Below are 22,756 nucleotides of genomic sequence, written 5' to 3' on the forward strand. Positions count from 1 at the left end.
AATTGTGTGGACTTGGCGATTTCCCACTGAGATATTCCAGGATGCAGTGGTCAGAGGGAGAATTGAGGGTAAAATAGTGGAATTCTTTGATCTTAATTCGACACCTGATATTTCTGTAAACATGATATGGGGACGCCTTTAAAGCCTCTATCCGTGGGACCCTCGTAGCAGAAGTAGCACATAAACGGCAACAAACATTAGCTTTGTAAACTATACTAGAAGCTGAATTACAAAGTATAATAAGAAAAATGGAAACGCGATCAGACCCAGCAATTTTAAAAGGACATAGAATAGCAAAAGGTAACTTCAATCTGTTTTAAATGAAACAGGCAGATAAATCTTGTTGTACCTGCACCAGTTCGACTATGTTACGGCAAATAGGGCAGATAACCTACAGGTGAGACAATTACACCAATAAATCGCTCTGCAAACAGTTACTCTTCCCCGGCTCTCGTCGCTAGATTGGGAAAATCTTGAAAAAGATATTACTTCTGAAGAAGTACTGAGTGTTATAAATTCTCTCCACCCAAACAAATCCCCAGGACCCAATAGTTTTTCTAATCCTTTTTATAAGATATTGCGGCAGGAATTAGTTCCAAGGCTAGTGCAGCTATACAATTCATTCACTAGCTCAGGCTTCATCTCCTCCGATATGGAGGAAGCAAAGATAATTGTGCCAAAGCATTTTAAGGATCTGGTTACATGCGGATCCTATTGCTCTTATTAACCTCGATGCAAGTATTTACTCTAAAATACTTGCAAACAGGCTAGAAGGCTTGCTTTCTACTATTATACATCCGGACTGGTCCTGTTTTATAAAAAAATATACAGACTCACGATGAAGGCGAACATGTCATATACTGGAAAAATTGGAAAATAAAAGATCACCTGCGATTCTGCTGTCATTAGATGCCAAAGGCTTTTGATCGTGTTGAATGGTTGTTCCTCTTCCAGGTCATAGCTAAAATGGGCTGTGGCCCTCAGTTTATAGCGAGGATTAAAGTAAATTATAAAACTCTGATGGCATGCTTATTAATCAACGAACAACTCTCCTTCTATCCCCCTCCAGAGAGGGACAAAACAGGGCTGCCCCATGTCGCCATTGTTGTACGCTAGAAGCCTGGAGCCTTTTTTTTAGCAAGGATACGATAAACGCCAGACATTCAAGGCACACAATTTGGGGGGGATACAGCATAAAATCATGGCTTACGCTGACTATATGTTGGGGCAATCTCGGAACTGGCTACCTCGTTGTCTGGAATAGAAAGCGAATTGGAGATGTATGGCACGGTCGCGGGTTTAAAAATTAATTTCGGTAAATCAGAAATATTAAATTTATCTTTGCCTCACACCACTGTATCCTCCTTTACGTTCTCAATCTTGCTGGGCACAAGGTCAAATTAAACTATTGGGTGTAGCGATAACCCCGGACTTAGCTGGTCTATATGAAGCTAATTTCCCCCCTTTATTGAATGCGATCACAAACCAATTGGGACAGTGGGGGTCCTCTCTTGGCTTGGACGGATGAATGTTACAAAAATGACTATTCTCCCTAAGTTACTATATTTCTTCCAAGCACTTCCAATTCGAATCAATGCCACATTTTTTAAAATGCTGCGTAAAAAGATTTCTTTTTAAATTTGGAATAACAAACCCCCTAGATTAGCATATGAGGTTTTTAACTACTCCTACCGAAAAAGGTGGAATGGGCCTTCCGAATTTCCAAAAATATTATCAGGCAGCACAACTTCGTATAATAAGACTGGTGGGATCCGGACGCAGAGAAATCCTGGCTACAGATGGAACGGGCACTGGGGGGGGATCACAACTGGGGGAAATGCTATGGCTGTCTAAAAAAGATTGTCCCTCTCCAACATTCATAGGAGCACGATCACAAATCTGGTAGAAGAGGTCTGGGACTCGGCGGTTAAACGGTATGGTCTTACAACATTTCCATTACCGCTCACTCCAATATTTTGAAACCCGAATTTTGTTCCGGGCTGTGATTCCCCGGGCATTTCTCAAATGGAAGCAAGCCAGATGCCGGAAAATACGAGACATGTTTATCGGCAGGGACCCCAATTCTTTTATTTGGTGTAAACTTGATTTTGGCCTAGATGACTTGGAGCGCTTTAGATACTACCAGGTACGCCACTGGATCTCTCTCCCCCCCCCCCCCCCCCCCACCCCCCCCACCCCACTTAAACAGGCGGCAATAAGGGAGATTACCTATTTAGAAAAATGTATTACCAGTAATCCAGGTAATAAGGCCCTAATATCAAATTTATACAAAATAATGAACTAGATGTCTCCTAGTCTTCCACCACATTATAAATCAAGATGGCAGCTAACTTTGGGCATACATATCACGGGCAAGGAATGGGAGCGACTATGGAAGGATATTCCCAAATATACCCGTTCTATACAAATATGAGAATGTTGGTACAAACTACTAACCCAATAGCATTACACCCCGGCCCACTTGCATAAAATCAAATCCTCTTTATCGCAAAAATGCGGGGAGATCTGGGATTGGGGGCATGTGTGGTGGCACTGTCCGGTACTAGCGGGTAACTGGGCAGATATTGAAGTATCTACACAACAACTATTTGGTGTGTCAAAACCTAGTTCCATGAAGTCGAAACTACCATTGGTTCTTGAACCCATCATGCACCATAATTCAAAGCAAAAATGTATAACTTATGTTATGTTAAAATTGGCCGCTTTACTGGGAATTGCTCAAAAGTGGAAGTCCAATGATCCACCACTGGTTACAGAATGGTTTTATAGAATCTGAAACTTTGTAGCACTGGAATGGATTACTTATACGATTCAAGGGAAACAGTCAAAATTCTCACATGATTGGTTGGAGGTGCTTGAATTTCTCCAATCTGACTTTAATCTTCAACACTGTCCTCAACGCTTGCGTGTTCTCAGCATTCATCGACTTTGGAATCAGCAAAATGTATCATGCAAGGGTGTTATGGGGGGAATATCCAGCTGGGTAGTGGGGGAGGGGGTATTTTTGTTGTAACATTTCAAAATGCTAATAAATATAAAATAAATTTAAAAAAAAAAAGATTTTCTGGGTTGGTCAGGCGACCCTACTCACTACTGCAAAATTTAGATCCACGGGCATGGGAAGTTCTGGGGATCTAGATTTTTTGGAAATAACTTGCATTTCATCCAATTCACTGTCCTCCATGATTGAATGCTTAGTTCATGCCAAATTAGAATGAACGGTAGAGAGGCTGGTAGTTACTTTACCTACACAATTTATTAAAGGTATTAACTTAAATTGTAGCGTTTATATTGATTTCTTTTGGGCGTAATGTGGGCTAACTTTTTAACCAAACGCAAATGTCCCCAGTTCTAAACTTGTAAACTCTATAGCCCATATAACTTAACTTGTTAGCAATACTAAGCTGAGACCCTTCGACAAACTAATTGTATTTTGATTTAACCCCTGAACTCTTGGTGATGAGCGGCTGATTTATGTTGCATTTAACCCCAAGTTATTTCTTTTTTTTTTAAACAATTTTTATTGGTTTATTCAAACAAAACAAACAATACAAACCAAACTTGCAGTGTGCATATTAACAGCTCAGTTATACATCGCTTACTTTCGGTCACTGCTCCCCTTATCGAGCCTATTACCATCCTCATTTCGTTTCTGCATCTTGTGGTAGGGTCTCCCCTTCTATAGGTTCTGCCTCGTCTTGTATTGGCCCAAACAACTCCGCTATCAATAGTTTCCAGGCCATCAGGGTCTCCACCTCCCCCTCTCCTCCTGCATTGCTTGCTTCTTGCCATATCATGGTTTCTGCATCCGCCCATTTCTGTAGTTCTTTCCACCACACCTCGACCCGCGGTCTGTGGCATGTCTTCCACCCCATGGCAATTCTCCTTTTCGCAAGCACATATGCCAGATCTTTCAGTTTACTAACATGCTTAAGTTTCTGCGATCTGGCGAATCCCCCTAACAAGCAGGCCCATACTGTACCCACCTCAATCCTGACCCCCCTCTCCCAGTTTCTGTGCTACTCAACCCCCCCCTCCCACTCCCCCAAAAGCGCTCAATGACCGGACATGACCAAAACGTGTGTACCATGCCTGCCTTTTCCTCATTGCATTTAGGACATGCTTGTCATCCTGTGTTCTCAAACCTAGATATCCTCAGGGGTGTCATGTATGCCCTGTGCTTAATATACAATTTATTTGTTTCAATCTCGCATTTCTTGACACCTTTTTGTGGTACCCCTGGGTACGTTCCCACATCCCGTCCTCCATCTGGGCCCCCACTTCCACCTCCCAGTCTAATCTCAGTTGTGTTAATACCTTCCCCACCTTAGCCATCATCATCTCATATAGTCTAGAGATCTCGTGCCCCCCTTCCGTTATGTCATAAATTGTATCTATGGCCTCGTCCGGTTCTACTTCCAATACTGTTTCGGGCCATGTTCTCTTAATTCTCTGCACCAATCTGTGGTACGTAATGTACTGGCCCGTATGCAACCCCGTTTCTTCCCCCAGCGCTGCAAAGTCTACGATGGTCCCCTCTCGTCATATATTCCCCATTGTTACTAGCCCAACCGTTTCCCAGTGTTTCCTGATTGCCACTCTTAGCTGATCTTCTCCTCCTGCCAGTGCCACTAGTGGCACCTGCGGGGAGCACGGGAATGGGCTCTCCATCTGCAATGCCCGGCGCCACATCTTCCATCCAAGCAACATCATTTTAGGATGGGGGGGGGGCTGGGGGAGGGAGTCACTTAATCTGAGAGCCATTGAGCGATATATTGCAGTTGGCTCGCTACATAATAGACCTCATAATTAGGCAGTTTTATCCCCCCTTTCTCATAAATGTTCTGCAGCTTCCATAGTGCCACCCTATTCCGGGTACCATGCCACAGGAAATCCCTACACATGCTGTTCAGTTTAATGAAGAACTTCTTGGGTATCAGGTATGGGATATTCCCAAAATAATGCAGTAGCCTGGGTAGTACCATCATCTTAAGCATTGCCCCTCGTCCCATCATTGCTAGGGGCAAATTAACCCAGAATTTCATACAGTTCTCGATTTTCTCAAGGGCTACCTCGTATTGTGCCTATGCTCTTCCACTGTGTGGTACACATCTATCCCAAGATACCGAAAGGTACCAACCGCCCATGGTATTTGTAACACCGGTAGCCGTCCCACAGGGATTCCCCTTTAACTAACGGGAAGATACTAGATTTTTGAGGATTCACCGTGATACCAGACAGCCCCGCGTATCTCTCCATTACTTCCAGGATGTACTGGAGGTTTTCTTCCGGGTGCCTCACATACAGCAGCAAGTCATCTGCATATAAAGAGATCAAATGATGTTCTCCTCCCACCTCGATACCTATAGTATCGTATTGTCTGAGGTATATTGCGAGGGGCTCCAGGGCTAATATGTAAAGCATTGGGGTCCATGGGCATCACTGCCTAGTGCCTCTGCTAAGTTGCCATCTTTCGGATATTACTGATCCTGTTTTGACCCTGGTCAGCGGTTCACTATATAGCATCTTCGCCCACCTTAAGTATCCAGGCCCCAATCCATAGCCCGCCAGCAGCCATTGCCACTTGACCGAATCAAAGGCCTTTACCGCGTCCAAGGACACTATTGCCATTTCGCCCTCACACCCGCTCCCCATTTCAACAGTCTGTTGGAGTCTTCTATGATTATGAGTTATATTCCTATTCGGGACATAGCCCATTTGGTCAGGGTGTATTATTTTGCCAATCACTCTATGCTTTCTGTTCGCCAAGACTGCCGTCAATATTTTGCTGTCTTGATTTAACATCGACAGAGGTCTGTAGGAGCCACAGCTATGCCCAGGCTTGTTGGGTTTGGGAAGCGGTATTATAATCCCTTCTCTAAGTGACTCTGGTAATCTTCCCACCTCCAAAGGCTTCATTTAACATTTCTAACATTGGGGGAAGCACCTCTTCCTTATACGCTTTGTAAAATTCACTTGGGAGTCCATCAGCCCCCGGAACCTTGCTAGTGGGCAGCTGTCTCACCACCTCTTCTAACTCCTCCAAAGTGATCGGTGCATCCAACTCCCCTCTTTCCTCAACGCTTATCTTGGGCAGTCCTATGTCCTCCAGTGTTTCTAATACCGTCGCGTGGCCCCTTTCATCCTTATCCCCGTATAATACCCTGTAATAATCTGCAAACTACTGATTAACTCCCTCTTGAGTATCAGCTGTGCTACCATCTTCCCTAGTTATCACTCGGATCATGGGTCTAGGGGTTTCACTCTTGTATAACCATGCCAGGAGTCTCACTGTTTTGTCTCCTCCCGCATGCTGTCTTTCTATATATCTTTTATAGCTGAGGTTACACAGTCTTTCCCAGTGCCCCTCACATTCATGCTGCAGTTTGAGTATCTGTTCCATGTCTTCCTTAGAATTACCTCCTTTCTTCAATGCCATTTCCAATTCCCTTTCTGTTTCTTGTAAGTCAGCCAAGATCCCCACCTGCAGGCCTTTAGATTTTGCAATAGCTACACCTCTTATCACAACTTTGAAGTCCACGCTACCAGTATTCACTTCAAAATAATTTATAATCTCCTCCCTCATATCCTCCCTGAAGAAGGGATCCTTAAGTGCCTCCGCGCGGAGGCGCCACCTCGGAATCCTTGCTCTCCGGGGGCAATATTGCCCTTCGAGGGCAAGAGGTGAGCGGTCCGATAGGACCCTCGCTTTGTATTCTACTTTCGTGATCTCTGCAATTACCTCTGACGTAGCAAATACATAGTCCAGCCTCGCATGCAACTGCTGCGGGGCTGAGTAATGCAAGTATTGTCTATCTTGGGGGTGTCCTGTTCTCCACACATCCACACTTCTTCAATGCCAAAGTCATCCAGTAATGTCTGCAACGCTCTGGCAGCTGGGGTGGGTCTATCCATCTTCCCATCTGATCTGTCCATTCTCGGGTTTAGCACGCAATTAAAGTCCCCTCCCCAGATCACTGCACTCCCCATACCTATGCTTAGGTTGGTGCACAGTGTTCTAAAATATGCAGCTGTGTTTTGATTCGGGGCATATGTATTCACAATGCTTAGCTCCCTATTCTCTACCAATCCCTTTATTATGACCATTCTTCCATCTGTCTCCGCTACTTCCTGCAACAGTTGAAACGGGACGTGCGGCGCCACCCAAATAAGCACTCCCCTTGCATAAGCAGAGTATGACGAGCCCGCCACTGCCCCTTTCCATTTCTTAGTAACCATCTCCAACTTATCCTGGTTTAGGTGAGTTTCCTGTAACAGTGCTATGTCTATCTTTTGTCTACGCAGGTACAACATGACCTTGTTCCTCTTTAAATAACTATTAAGCCCCTGACATTCCACGTGATTATTTTAAGGCCTCCCATGGCCTATCTGAGTTCCCTCTCGCCCCCCACCCGTGCCGTCCAGATCTATCCTCCATCTCGGTCTATATAGGCTCGTTTTCCAACTTAAAATCCCCATAACTACAAACACCCCAAACACCCCTTCCCACCTCCCTCCCCCCTCCCCTTCCCCAACATTGACCCCCCTCCCCCCCCAACTGTTGCCCAGCTCCATCCCTGGATCTCGGGCACCCCCGCATCTAGCTTTCTGGCAATAGCCTGTACTCGCTCTGCATGGTGAGGTCGCCCTAATGGCTATCCTACTACTACTACTACTACTACTTGGGGGGGAGGGGGGGGGGGTAAGGTGCCTGTACTCTATATTCAATACTCTATATTCCAGTCCGTCAAGCTCTGGCTAAATCCAGGATGCCATATCCCAGTTTCAACAATTCCCATCCATTACTGTCTGTCAATGTCTTTACCAAGTCTCTACTGGGATACCCTGCTGCGTGATACCCCAATATATATATAACATCCCCATCACTTATCGTGCTCTTCTTGGGCCCGCTCCGCATCTCGTTCCGGACAGGCCTACAGGTCCAGCCATGTCGCCGCTTCCTCTGGGGTGTCAAAGAACATCCTGCTCTTGTGCAGTACTTTTAGCCTGGCAGGGTACAGGAGCATATATTTGCCGGCCGTGCACAGCCTCCTTTTTACAGCCACATAGCTATACCGCTGCCTCTGGACCAACATGGTATATTCAGGATAAGCTATTATAGTAGCCGAGGCTCTTTCGATCGTTCCTCCTTTTCGAAAGTACTCCAGGATCTTCTCGCGATCTCTGTAATTCAATATCTTAGCAATTATTGCGCGTGGGGGCGCTCCAGGCGTCGGTTTCCTCATGAGGGCTCTGTGCGCTCGCTCTACTGTAAATCCTTGCGAGAGTTTGTCGGCCCCTTTTTCCTGCAGGATCATGTTCTCGACATAATCAGTAGGGTCCTGACCTTCCTCTCCTTCCGGCAGATCCACCACGTGGATGTTATTCCGTCTAGCCCTTCCTTCAGCTTCCTCCGCACGATTCTCCAGGTTGATTACCTGCTGCTTTAGTATGTGGACCTCCTTTGCGTTACTGGTGCTGGTGTCCGTGTTAGTTTTGACCGCACTCTCCAGATTGCTCGTCCTGTCCGCCAGCGCTCTAACGTCTTGCCGCAGCTGGTTGACATCTATTCCCACTGCGTCTATTTTGGCCTCTAAGGAGGTTCGCAGATCCGCCATTGCTATCCCCCATGAGTCTTTTAGCTCCGTTATGGCCATGAGTATCTGTTGGTTTTCAGTCCCCGGGGGACTTTCCGTGGGCGCATTTGCGCCACTGTGTGCCGACACCACTGGGGACTGCTGCGTCTTAGCAAACGCTTCCATCGTGGGTTGCTTGCTTTTGCCTTTGATTACTCTCCCCGTCATCTTGCGGTCCCGGTCAAGTGTCGTTCGCGGCGCTTCTACTTCGGTATCCCTCTGAGTCGCTTACGATCCCCTCCAGGCCCAGGCAAGTTTCCTCGAATTATCCCGTATGGATGCACATGCGTGGAGCTATATCCACGGGTGGGTTGTGTCCTCCCATGTTTCCGTTCGTCCTTACTGTTTCTTGCAGATTGCTGCTGGCCCCGGTCGAACTGCCTGCCTCTTGTGCTCCATACACCACTGTCAATGTTCACAGAGGTCACTCTTACGACTTCCACCATCTATCTCAGCTCTATACTTCGTGCTCTCCAGTATCCGCACTCAGTGTGCCGTCCTCGCACTCTCCTGGGCCCTTTGTTCCCTTCCGACACCTCAGGGTACTTATGGCAGAGAATCCGCTCAAGTGTTCACCCACAGCAAAGTGTGGAGACCTCTTATGCCCCCTCGGCTTCTAGCACTGTTTACAGGCCCAATGTTTTATTCCGCCTGCTGCCGTGATAAATAGTGTCCATTTGCGGCTGCCGTATGCACCTCACTGTCCAGTACCCCGCGTCCAGGGATATATTGGTCGGCACCCCGGGGCAGCCCAGCTCGGGTGACGCTGGCCAAGCCTCTCTTCCAATCTCTTCAGAGTAACCCACTCGCTGCTATGGCCTCCGCTGCAGCCCCTTCCCATCCGCTATTTTGAGCCTCCACGTCCTCGGCTCATTGCCTTGTTGCCCCCGTCAGGAGCTCTGTTTCGCTGACCGCTCCCCCTGTGTCGTGGCCCACTATCAGTGCGCCTTGCGCCCGTGTTTATTCGTTGTGGCGCTTCCTGCTGTTTTCTCATTGTTAATCTATTGCACCTTGGGCCCCGGGGTGGGGGGGGAGGGGCAGGGGGATGTTTGCAGCACTGGGTCCTGGTTTGCCCACTATATCAGGGCTATGTTGCCTAGTACACCTTGTTGGGGGTATAGTGGCAACCAACAGCGATGGCGGCATCATGTCCATGTTTACCTTGTTACGGCGCGGTCATTGCAGGATCATCTGCTGTATTCGCCATGCATCTGCACATTCAGTATGCTCGCGTGGCCGCCACCCGTGTTGTCAATGTTTGCCTCCTGCTCTGCGCGTCTGGTGATACTCCGTGGCAGCACACAGTCGCGGAGGCCGCGCTGCCCGCGGGGGCTCTCCGCTCCCGTTGTCGGGCTGACCTGCTCCTGCTGCGCTCTAGTCAGGCGCTCCCAGCGAGGGAGCCTCCGTCACGCTTCCCGCCGCTCCTCAGGCAATCCTATGCACCTGCAGTCCCAGCGCTCTGTTGCGGCCCGCCTTACAGCACCGTGCCTCCCATTTCTCACCGGGTATAATCCTGCTGCACAGCAATCGGCCACAAAGACGCACCAACTCCTCATTCCACAGGGGTGCACTCGGTGTTCGCAGACCTCACTTCAAGGGGCTCCTTTGTCTGAGGTCGCCGCCATTTTGTTACAATGTTCCATGGCATCGATCGGGGGAAACAAAGTATCATAACATTTGCTATGGTACTTCAATCTTCCTGCTGGGACAAGCATTCAGGTCCCCACGCATTCATGCTCATTTTGATGAGCTTTTCGTGCTGGAGTCAACATTCAGACTGCATGCGTTTCATCGGATCAGCTTCGGATCACGGAGCTCTTAGGAAAAGCAGCCTAGTCCATGGCTGCCAAGCCACGCCCCCCCCCAAACCCCAAGTTCTTCTTACTGAGATATTGGTTCAAGGGCCTGTGGAAGACTACCTGGGTTCTGTAAAGCAAGATAATATCCACAAATAGCACAGTAGGAATCTTTGTGACCAATTCTAGGTGGTGGTGGGGTGGGGGAAATGAGCTGCACTCTAATAGTGCATTAACAAAATCTGGCAAGTAAAGATTGAAGAGACTTGGGTGAAAGGACAACCCTTTCAAAGGCCTACAAATGCCTGTGCCATAGCAACCAAGAATCCTTCCTTATTTAATCCTGCTTGGTTAGTTGTTTCAAGTGCAATTGAACTAATGTTTGAGCCCTCCTTGGATGCTCCAGATATGTAATTTGTTTCATAATCTTGCTCGTTCTACACAGTTGAATGCGCAAGAAAGGTCGATACATGCCAAGAAGAACAGCTGATGTGTTTTTGTTTAAGTGCCTGTTCTTCTATAAAATGGATTATTAGATATTGAGAGGTCCCATAATGTTTACAGAAACACGTTTGTAATGTTGATGGCTGTCTAACCGATTTAGCACAAATATTGAACTCCTTCAATAGCAGCGATGCAAAGATTTTAGAAGTAGCATCAAGGAGAGCTATTTGGCGATAGTTGGATGGATCATTATCGTTACCTTTTTGAATGAAAGATGGGGACCCTGAAACATGCTAGTCATGGGTGTGGAGTAATCCCTCAAAGTGTGGTATTTGTGTATAGTTTGAACAAGATTGGTACATGTTGGTTCAATAAACTGCTGACCAATCTACGCAGTGCTATCTAAATCGATGACTATTTACACTAGTTTTAATGGTTTTTATCACTAATTGTATTTTTATGAAAATGATGATTGTTGGTGTTAACACGTGGCCATTTTGTTTGATGTTTTTGATTTTATATATTAAACTCCTTTCATGGTGAAATTATGTGTTTAATAGATTTTATCAGAATAAACATGATTATGATAATGTTTACAGCAGGATTAACAACCCTGTGATCCAAATTTCCTGGCATGCTATTGACTATGAAAGTCCCATAGTGTGATATGCGTGCCATTTGCAAGGTTATTCGCCTCAGGGCAGTGTCATCTGACATGAAATATGCAAGGAAATGGCAAGGAACTAAAGGATTACATATACACAGGAATACACAAAACAAGGATTTTTCTTCACACAGCATAAGATGTTCTGGCACACTGCTGTAAATACCTACTCGTTGGAATACGGTGTAAAAAAGGTGGAAGCAGTCCATTGGTCACGCAAAGTTCCTTTCCTGGGTGCCTGAAGTGCAGAATGCGATTTTATTTTGTGATGTTGCAGTGTGGCAAACTTCATGAGAGCAAGAATCATTCAAATCTATTTTAACATAATCAATCCAGATGGTTTCCCTATCAAGTCTGCATTCATTATTCTGCAAAACTCTGGGTGAATGGGATGATGTGGATGACCATACAATGCCCTGTTCCATTCTAGGGCTATGGGGACATGTAAAATGTGGCACATCTAATAATTTGTATTTCATGTTGCTGGGCAGTGCCTGCATGCACTTATACGTATACAAATGATGGCGAAGGTGAAGTTGAGGGTGTTTTTGGCTTGAGATATGGAGCTTAAAATGAGTTTATTATTTGTAACCACTGCGGTAACCGGCGGATGTCTGCAGACCTTGGGTGTGGATGAAGGAGCTAATGGTTATAAGGGGTAGAGGGGGGAAAGCAAGGTAAATGGTCGGTAGCCAGTCTGTGAATAGTGAGCAGAACAAAATTATAACTTGGTGGTTTGTAGTCTGCACTTCTGCTGATTATTAGTGTTACTCACTTTACTTTTTTTTCTCCTTTTGATAGGTTCATAAAACTGAAGAGCCTTAACCTTTCTAATAATAACTTGGGAGACTTTCCTTTAGCCGTGTGCAGTATTCCAACACTGACAGAGCTAAATGTGTCCTGTAATGGTCTGAAATCTCTTCCTGCAGCCGTTAAAGAGATGCAAAGGTGTGTACCCCCAAGTACTTGTGCAAAATTTTGTTTAACATTGAGGCATTCCTCTTGCTAAGATTGCCACTCTGCTTCTTTTACTATGATGTTGCTGATCCTTACTGCCCCATGCTGAATTATAGCAGTTTTTGAAGTGTAGGAATTTTGTGTGCAGAGGGTAACCCAATTTTAAAAACTCAATCAAAAGAAAGGATTCCTTTCTGAATAGGTAAAATTAAACTCCTTGTATACAATTGTGGCTGACTGGCATTCTGGAGATCTGGAAGGACGAATGGAACCTCCTGTAATGCTACCACGTTTGATCCTTTAGCTGGGGATGTGTATTCTGTAGTACGCTTATTCTCCAAAACATTTACTTTTGATATGCCTGGTTGAGTTCTTTACATTCTAGCCATATTACATTGAACTACCATTTTTGTTCCTACTCTTAAAATGAAAAAGTACTTCACACATGCAATCCCCTTGCAGCACATACTCCTATTTTATGCTACACTTGTTGATTTGTTCTTTTCCACTTGAGGCCATTCAAAGCCCCGTTTTGTGTCTTGTTCGCTTGAGTTTCTTTAGTATACATTTGTTTGAGTCCTTGGTGGCACCACTCGGTCATGTCATCTCAAACCACACAGCTGGAAGTTTTGGCTTCTTCCAATGAAAAAGATTCCCATCTAACATTTTTGGAAGCATTTCCCTTTTATACTGTTGTCCTCTGTTTTGTTGGGTGCTTTCGAGCCTATAAAGAGGAAATTACATCAGGGGAAGCAGAGGAAATGCAGTCTATAGATCCATTATATCAGCACATCACCAGTACGACTAGGTGTTTCCTTGAGAAATTGTGCCTTGTCAAACAGACAAACTTTTTCCATATGCTCTGTGGTTAAAAAATTGGGTTTGTTGTTGAAGCTGAGCTGACTTGTGGCCCAGGGAGCAAGAAACATAACTGGCATCCATGTCGTGGATCCATGTATACTTTGTGCACCGTTCAAAGGCCATAGCATCAGGGAGGTGAAAAAGCAACCTTCCAGATGCAAAGCTAGATGCAGCCTAAAAATGTGCACATAGGTAACTGTAGCTGTTACCTTATGTTATCTGACTTTAAGAACTCATTGGCAGTAGAAAGTGGTCTATTGACACCTCCAACCCTATGACTAACAGATAAGGGTTAGAAAAGTTACAATAGTCAGGAAGGTCTATTAAGGCCCAAAACAACTTGGCAGCAGTCCAGCTTTATTTCTGTTCATTAAGTCTCATGCTTAAATATTGGTGTTTCATCAAACCTGGTGGCAGTGTTCTAGCACCCTAAAATTGGTTGCGAGGTATAGATGCATATAAAGGATCATATTGCCAAGTGAAAAGGTGGTGTGACTAGAAAGTTAATTATAACCCTATTAGTTTCAACAGCAATAGCAGCCAGTAACTGATTCATCTTAGGACCAAAGATTCAAAGACTGAAAAGTGGTTCTGTCATTTTTTTGATTGTTGTAGAACGCCTAACTAAAAGACCGATAATACTTATTTCTTTTTCTTTTTCCACTCGATTTTAGGCAGCCTACAAAAATAGAACACATTGACATTTTTCCACCCCTCCACCCCCATCCTCTTGCCCCATTTGCTAAAAAGCAGGGGGGGTTTACCCCCACTGATGCCCCCATCCTATCAACGCCCGCTGAAAAACGTTATTTGACCTAATACCTGAAAAGTAATCACCTTCTTAAGACAAACATTTGGCTTCAGCCTAACCCAGGAAGCCCCTTTCGTCCCACTAGGTAACATTGTTTGCACTTCATCTGGATGCAAGGTGGAGGGGAGAGTTTCAAGTGTTAGGCTAAACCTGCAACAGACTCTTGCTGTCTGATCATCTGGGGATAATTTGGGCAAGGAAAGCAAATTGAAACGGACCCCTTTTTTTCTTGGGACAGGTTATAAGAGATAACTCGGACAAGAGCCTGGCCACCATTCTGGAACTAGGAATTGCTACAAAAGGACAACACTCCTTAAGTGAAATGGCACCACTGGATCCCATTTGGGGTTGAGAGGTAGGCTTGGAAGCCACCTATCCCCTGTTAGAATGAAGGAGGGTGGGAGTGCACCACTGTTGAGATGGATTTCTGAACTCTGACCTGGTGTGCAGAGGTTCAGAAGGCCAGCCTAGTTTATTGCAACAGGGTAACCTTCTGACAAACCAGACCAATCAAGGTAGCATTGGCGGCGGTCAAGACAAGGTCTCAGGAGGGGTGAGCGCGACTAAAAGACCTCAATGAGCACACAGAGTAAAGGACACTTACAAATCACTCTGTCAGGTGTAGATATGTTAACCATACAAATACATGTATTCAAGGCCTTTGAGTTTCAACATAATAGTTATGAACAGTAACACTTTTAAACCAACACAATCCTACTAAAATACATACATACAAGACCAAGTGGCCTAAAGGGTTAATGCACGAAATGGGTCCACAACCTAGAAGGGGAAGGAAGCAGGTAGTGCAAATAGTCTTTAGGTGGTTCTGCAGTATTCACAATCCTAACTGAAAGGCTGTCCAGTACCTAAGAAGAGGGGAACCTATTGATCAAATGTACTTGCAATGCTGGCGCACACGGTGGTGCAGATCGATGAACCAGGGTCTCTTGTAGGGTCTGTAGCAGCTCACGAAGGTGGGTGAGGTGTGAAGAATAGGTTCCCACTATCCGTAGAGGGTGTGCCCTAAGGGGCAGAGCAGGTTCCAAGAGTTGGGAATGGTTTGATAGCTCAGGCTATCTATGGAAAGAAGAGGGGCCCTCGGGGGCCACTTGTGCGTAAAAACACGTGGATGTGCTGGGGGTCACTGGTAAGGGTTACAAGTACTCACCGACCCCTGGCGCACTCCAGACCAAACTTCGGCAGTCGAGTCCACTTCGGTTGCAGGTTCAAATGCTGCAATTCTGCGCCTGTGCGTCTTTCAGCGACAAAGTTACAGCGTTTATCCCCAAACGGGACAGTGGCGATTTCTCCGCTCCTGGTGGATGAATCGGGCCAGTTTCACTGTAGCAGGCTTCAAGCACAGAGGGGCACAGCTGCAAGGCACCTCAAAGTTCATCACCACGGCTGGGCGACGCAGTAACCGCAGGTACTCCGGTTCAGGCGCGCTCTTTTTACTTCAGACCTGGGAATGCCAAGTGTTCGAAATTCGATGTGAGAGTGCCGTGAACACAGAGCTTGCGATGTACGAAGTTTCAAGGTCCTCCTCGAAATGATGGTGGTATCAGAGCAAAGGTCCTGCGCAAGCTGGTCACCCCACTGGTTGGCTCAGGGACACTTCTGTGAAGGCTTACTTGCAGGTTTTGATGAAGGTGCTGACAATAGTTGGTCCCACTATTAAAATGGGTCGAAGCTTCTTCGCAGACCTTCTAGTTCGATCAGATGCAGAGGGGTCCAGCGGGACGACAGCGGACTCTGGGTGCTAAACCTTCCAGCGGGTCACCAGCGGTTCCTTGACTCGGCTTCTTAGTTTCAGGATACTTGGATCCTATCCTTCGTTCAGTGAGAACTTCAGAGATCGACATGGTATGGGTGTTTGGAGCCTTCTCTTATCCAGAATCTCCTTCGCGCCAAAACGAAGTGGACCCAATGGGAGATCTGCTCACATATAGGCACACCATACGTGGACCAATCACGGGCCACGGTGGTCCCAGGCATTCACAGCACACCAGACTCTCTGGCACACAGGATGTGTATTGGAACCAGGCAGTCCAACCCACATCCTCGAAGCACACACACAAGGCATGCAGAAGCTCACGAAAGCTTGGCGTTTTGCGGGAGAATGCATGTCCAAATAAGGACTGACCTGGGTTGGCTCGACCTAGGGAAGGTGAAGGGGCAAGATGGCCAAAGGACAGGACAAAGAACCTCGCGGCATGACCATTTTGGATCCAGGCCACCTATTTGTGCCAAACGCAGAAAATGCAGTTTACTTGGCAGGAAAAAGAAGAAAAGATAAGCATATTTGTCATTGGATATGCTAAGGTACATTTGTGGTCTTATGGTTTTTTAAGATTTCTTCAAAGTTTCTTAATTACGAAGTTCTCCTTTTCGTTTGAAACTTATTACATTGCTTATGTAGCCGTAACGGATCTAAAAAAACGTTAAAATTGCTGTTTGTATTCAGACTTTCAAGCCGCGAGCCATTAGAAGAAGGGCCCTTGCAGCGTCCGTCGCATAATGGGGAAGGAACGTGCAATGAACCGGATATGGTGGCCGACATGGAAAGAGATTCTGTGAGTTTAAACGTTCAGGGTGGATACAGGTTGGCGCAGACGTCCGAACCCTTCCTGTTTCATTTCCGTGTGGAGGGGCTTCCCTTCCCTGCTCGGAGGGTTGGATCTGCATGCCCTTATACGGATTGGAAAGTACGCGGCCAACAACGTCTGATCCTGACGGTAGATGGTAGCAAATGCGTACTGCTAAAAGGTGAGAAGCGATCTTACATGTCTGGACAAATTGTCGGAACCAGGAAAAAGAAAATGTCAGGCTATGTTGGTGCTATGCGCACCCCGATAAAACTGGATATGGCAAACCTTCTCCAATCAACAGTGGCTTTTGGACTGCATTCCTGGAAATAGTTTAACTGTTTATTCATGCGATAGCAACTTTGCTTCACAGAAAAGTAATATTCTTATCACGATTTATTGTTGCTCTTTCCATGCAGAACTTTTTGAAGTCTTATAGTCTCAGATTCCATTTTAAAGATATGTTGGTCACGTGGTTCTAGTGACAGTTTGTTGAATAGTGCTGGGCATTTTGAGGTTAGAAACCTCACATTTATATTTCACTAATTTCAATTTATTGGTTTAAATAAATTCACAGTTCTTGATGATCAACAGTATGCTAGCTGATTGCCAATGAGATTGTTTGACATGATATGAGACGTGGTAATTCTCATAAGCAGTCCATGATGATTGATCACTATGCTATCATATCTGAAATAGGCAGACTGAGTCTGGGCTACAGATAACTACTTTTGGGAATTTTGCTTCCGACTACCTGTCATGGAGCAGTGCCATTTTCCATCTGATTACTACTGTAGAGTGCATGTGGCTTGCTTACTTTCTCACTTGTTGAAACAATATCTATGCATAGAGTATTTATAAAGCCACTGCATGTTTATTTGGAGAAGCAGAAGAGTCCCCCATATTGAAGAGTCATTCTCGAGGGTTTGCTTTACTCGATTGTGGTGGTGGTATCAACTTCTACATAGGTTGTGGGCGTATGATATGAGAAATAGCAAGAACTATAGGCTCGCAAAGGCAAGAGTAAAATATGCTGTATATTTGTTTAGTGCAGATAGATTATCTCAGATGGGGGATGTGTGTATTTGTATGGCTAATTTGTTGTGGTAGGCTACATAGTATGAAAGTTGGGAATAAAACTCATCAGATTTAACCGGTGACGCAGTATGTTGATTGATGTTGGGCTGAAAATGTTTGGCTACAATATTTGATTTAGGTCTCTATTGATGTCTATAGGCTGAAGTTGATACCTTGCAGTTATATAGGTTTTAGTTAGAGGAAGGGAAGGGGGTGACGTTCATTAAAAGTTATCAAACTGATTAATGGATCTTTATAGAATGATAGTTGGAGTGGGGATGATTATTATATGGTATTTACTGAAGAAGGGAATCGGGTGTGGGCTTTCGGGTAATTACAGTTCAAGAATTTAGAGTTTCTGTAAATATTGGCACTCAATATCACCTTGCAATGATGCTGGGTGTAATGTTATGTTCCATTTATATTTGTTTATGGTTTATGTGTATTTGTCCTTGTTATATGTTGTCTTGTGGGCACCTGTACAAATCACGCTATCTGCACCCCCCTTTAATCCTGTGAAATGAATGGAATCTGGACTGCATGGTTAGATGTATATCAGGTAGTGACTGTCAATGGGTGAATTGAAGGTATGCGCGTGGAATGTTAAGGTCTCAACATTCCAAGGAAGAGGAAGGAGGTACTGAACAGTGAAAAGATCGATATCGCCTTTGTCCAGGAGACTCATCTGCTGGAAGATTCAAAACATCTTCTTAAGAATAAATGGTATACTAAGACCATTTTGAACTGTTATAGTACCAAATCGAGGGGAGTAGGTATACTATTACTCAACGGTCTAAATTTACAGATGTAAAAAGTAGTGATGGATCGGGAGGGTAATTCTAGTAGATGCTAAATATGAAGAGCAACTAATTACAATAGGTTGTATTTATGGACCATGTACTAGTGGTAGTCCTTTCTTTAGGAAACTGTCATTAGTTTTAAGAGAAATGAATGGAGAATACAACATTTTAGGGGGCGACTTTAATTGTGTAATTGATGGAAAAATGGACCGTTCTGCACAATGTAGATATACAGCTGAGAGCACAAGTAGGGCATTTAATGAGTTTTTAGAAAGTCTAAATTTGGTTGATGCTTGGAGGTTTTTCCACCCAAAGGCCAAGGAGTTCTCCTTTTATTCACCAGTCCATGACTCTCACTCAAGGATTGATTACTTCCTAATTTCTGATAGATTGGCTGGAAAGGTCCATAATGTGAATATTAAAGAAAGAGGAATATTGGATCATTCACTGATTATGATGCAGATGAATATGGGGCAGGAAAGTTCGGGGTTTTCAAAGTGGCGACTAAAAACCCACATATTACAAGAACAAGGAGTGATTGAATCTCTAATGGGATTCCTAAAAAAATTTCTTTGAAATAAATGTAGGCTCTGCTTCTGATATTAAAGCCTGGGGCAGTTATAAGACGGCTGTACGGGGGGAACTAATGAATATTGCATCCTGTGTAAGGAAAAAGGGAATGGCTGAACTTAAGAAATTGGAAGATGAGTTGAATGCGGCTCAAAAAATATGCAGCATCAAAACGTAATGGGGACAAGGTAGATGTAGGAAGACTGAGAGAATGACTTAAATAGGAAATGGATATTCAAAAGTTCTGGGAATAAGGGGACAAGAATGGTAAGCTACTAGCAAATAGACTACATGGCCTCACAGAGAGTTCCTTTGTTCAAAGATTGGAAGGTGAATGGAGCGTACAAAACTAAAAAAGGGGAGATAAGTGAAGGCTTTAGGAGGTTTTATATCTCTTTATATTAAGAACAATTTCCGTCATCGGATAGTATGGATTCATTTTTTGATAAAATTGTCCTGCCAAGGTTAAATGACGATCAGTCTGTGATTGTGGATAGCCCTATTACGGAGGAGGAATTATTGGCAGCAATTAAACAACTCAATAAAGGTAAATCGCCAGGCCTGGATGGCCTCCCAGTTACATTTTACCATGCATTGAGTGAGGTGTTGGTGTCGTTCCTGTGCACTCTGTATAATGGTTTTATGAGGGATGGGGTAGCTTGTCCCACAATGAGAGAAGCTTGTATTGTAGTACTTCCAAAACCGGGGAAAGATTGCAACAAATGTGAAAATGTACAGGCCGGTTTCACTTTTGAATGTAGAACTTAAACTATTTACAAGGATATTGACTAATAGACTAGATGCATGTATTGGTACGGTAATTAGTAGCTTTCAAGTTTGAGAGGTAGATATGGGTATGACCATATTAGAACGCTGATTGACATTATGGGACTACCAAAGGCGAAAACATAGGATACCCTATTAATTTTTATGGATGCAGAAAAAGCCTTTGATAGGGTCAAATGGTCTTTTCTGTATCATACTCTTTAAGAGAATGGGATTTGGGGACACATTCATGAAAAAATATTACAGCATTGAACTCCACCATTAGTGCAAATGTCTGGGTAAACAGTGTTCTGTCTTCAATTTTGCTGTCTAGGGGGATTAGACGGGAATGCCCATTGTCACCATATCTGATTAATTTGGCATTGGAACCACTCATTATATACCTAAAACAAGAACATTGTCTTCATGGCCTTCAATTTGGTAATAGTGAAGTAAAAATGTTGTTACACTGATGATATGACTATTGTCTTGACAAATCCAGCGGAGGGATGTGAGAAACTTAAATGTATGTTTGAGATGGGTCTGTTATCTGGCCACAAGATACATTGGGGAAAAACAGTGGTCTTCCCTCTAGATGTTAGACAACCACAAAATGTTTTGGGTTCCTGGAATTGTCACTGGGAAGTGGGCGCAATGAAGTATCTGGGTGTTTCCATGGTCCAAGATTTGAAAAGGATGGCAGAATAGAATATATCGAGAATATTGGAGAATAGTAAAAGGGACATATTAAAATGGTGCCAACTAAAATTGGGATTAATGGCTATGGTTAACACCATGATTTGTTTGGTTTTGGGGGGGAGGCGGGGGGTGGTCTGTTGGAAGGGTCTTGATGTTTTGTCTTGAAAATGCTAATAAACAGATGTTTAAAAAAAAATGGTACTTTTGCCAAAGATACTCTACATCATACAGTCCATCCCCCTGAAGTCATCTGTTCTATTGATAAGGTTTTTCAGTGATTCCTCTGGGGGAAAGGTAACAGGCCAAAAGTGCCTAAATATATTTTGACACGTCCTGTGGAAGAAGGGGGGGATTTGGGTACCCAAACCTGATGAATTACTGCACTGGGTTTGTCCTAAAAAAAATAATATTCTTATTTCTCTGAAGTAAACAATTATGTTCCCAATTGGCATGTTATTGAGAATGCTCAATTTTCACCTCATGCTTTGAGTGATATGTACTCTGTCAAAAATGCCAAATTCAGAAGTGAAACTACTGTGTGTGCTACTAGGGAGGCATTACAAAGTTTTATGAAAAATAGAGGAGACAATTTCTGGATGCATTATGACACATCTTTGTGACGTAATATGGGGCTGCAAATGGCGAATAAAACTATGCTGGAAAAGTTGGATCAGTAAGGGCACACTTAAAAGTTGTGATGTGTGGCAAAATGACCACATGGTTCCCTTCGATCAATTGAGAGTATCCTTTGGGATTGGGAGTAGGGGACAGGAACGTTATAGGACTTTGAAAGCTCTTTTGATAGAAAGGACAGGAAGTTTGATTAAGTTATGAAAGAGAGCCTCAGTGTGTGAGATTATTCGCTCTACCCCGTTTGCTGTGTCCACGTACATGAAGCTAATGCCAATGGAAAGGTCAGAAGTGAAGGCTTGGGATAAGCTTCGCCAGGCTTCAATGGAGGATCTTGACATAGATATTCCTATGAAGGAATTGGGAATATCTGCTTCAAGCAAAAATGTATCTGGGGCTAGGATACATTAGGCAAAGGATCCTTTACAGATTATATTGGACAACATCTAGGCTGGCCAGGTTGGGACTTTTAGAAGCTGATAACTGTTGGGGTTGTGGATGTGGCGGAGGTACTTTAATGCATATGCTGTGGGTATGCTCAAGAGTATTTAACTTTTGGTCTGACGTACTAGATAGATTGGACATTGTGGTGGAGGAGCAGCTTCCACTTACTTTTTATTCGACCATTTTATTATCAAACACAGGAAGGGGAGAGAAGGCCAGAGTAAGAACGGACTGGATTAATAGTTTTGGTAATGGTGGCAAAGCAAATATGAGTCTGAAAGTCAAGAAAGAAACCAAATGTGGACTGGGTCGGACTGGGACAATAATAGGCCTGGTCACCCCAAAAAAAGTGGCCCACCCCTCACCTCAAAGTGCCCCACCCTTCGCCTCACGACCCTTGACCTCTGATGAAATCCCCAGAAGTGATGTCATTTGACCCTACCCCAAAGTGACATCCCGGGAAGTGATGAAACATGACCTTTCACCCCTTGACAAAACAGGAAGTGGCATCAAATAGCATTGCTCCTAAGTACACTAAATTACTGTGAATCCAAGCAGACGTCCAAGGCCAAATGATAATACGTTACTGTTATAGCACTTATGCATAAACTTTTTTTTTTTTATAGAACAAATATCCATATAATATCACCCAACCTGTGTTGGTACTCCTTTATCGACATAAGAAGGATGAAAGGCTTTTTGAAAAAAAAGAAAAAATGTGAAGAAATCTTTTTATTTCATATTTTTTTTATTTTACATTTTCTTTCTTCCAAAACCGGCCCAGGCAGGGCCAGAAACTGGCCCCCACTTCCCAGGGACGATTTCGGCCCGGCCACGGGCCGAAAGGCCGACGGGCCAATCCGACCCAGAATGTGGATGTAGTGTTATTGGATGTTCAAATCTTATCAAACTATGAAAAAGTTATGCTATTAAAACAATGAAGAGAGGGTGGTTATTCTTGTCATGATCTCTGCTTCCAAAAGGTCAGGGTTTTCC

General features: G+C 44.4%; 1 protein-coding gene across 1 annotated transcript in view; it reads left to right on the forward strand.

The window, feature by feature from the left end:
* PHLPP1 (PH domain and leucine rich repeat protein phosphatase 1) overlaps nt 1-22,756 on the forward strand; it is a 1,441,444-nt gene that overhangs the window by 597,538 nt on the left and 821,150 nt on the right. The window contains exon 5 of the mRNA XM_069613677.1: nt 12,363-12,509. Coding sequence (XP_069469778.1) covers nt 12,363-12,509 — 147 coding nt within the window. The remainder of the gene's footprint in view (nt 1-12,362; nt 12,510-22,756) is intronic.

The sequence above is a fragment of the Ambystoma mexicanum genome, chromosome 5p, assembly GCF_040938575.1.
Source record: "Ambystoma mexicanum isolate Mex_15411 chromosome 5p, UKY_AmexF1_1, whole genome shotgun sequence".
NCBI lineage: Eukaryota > Metazoa > Chordata > Amphibia > Caudata > Ambystomatidae > Ambystoma > Ambystoma mexicanum.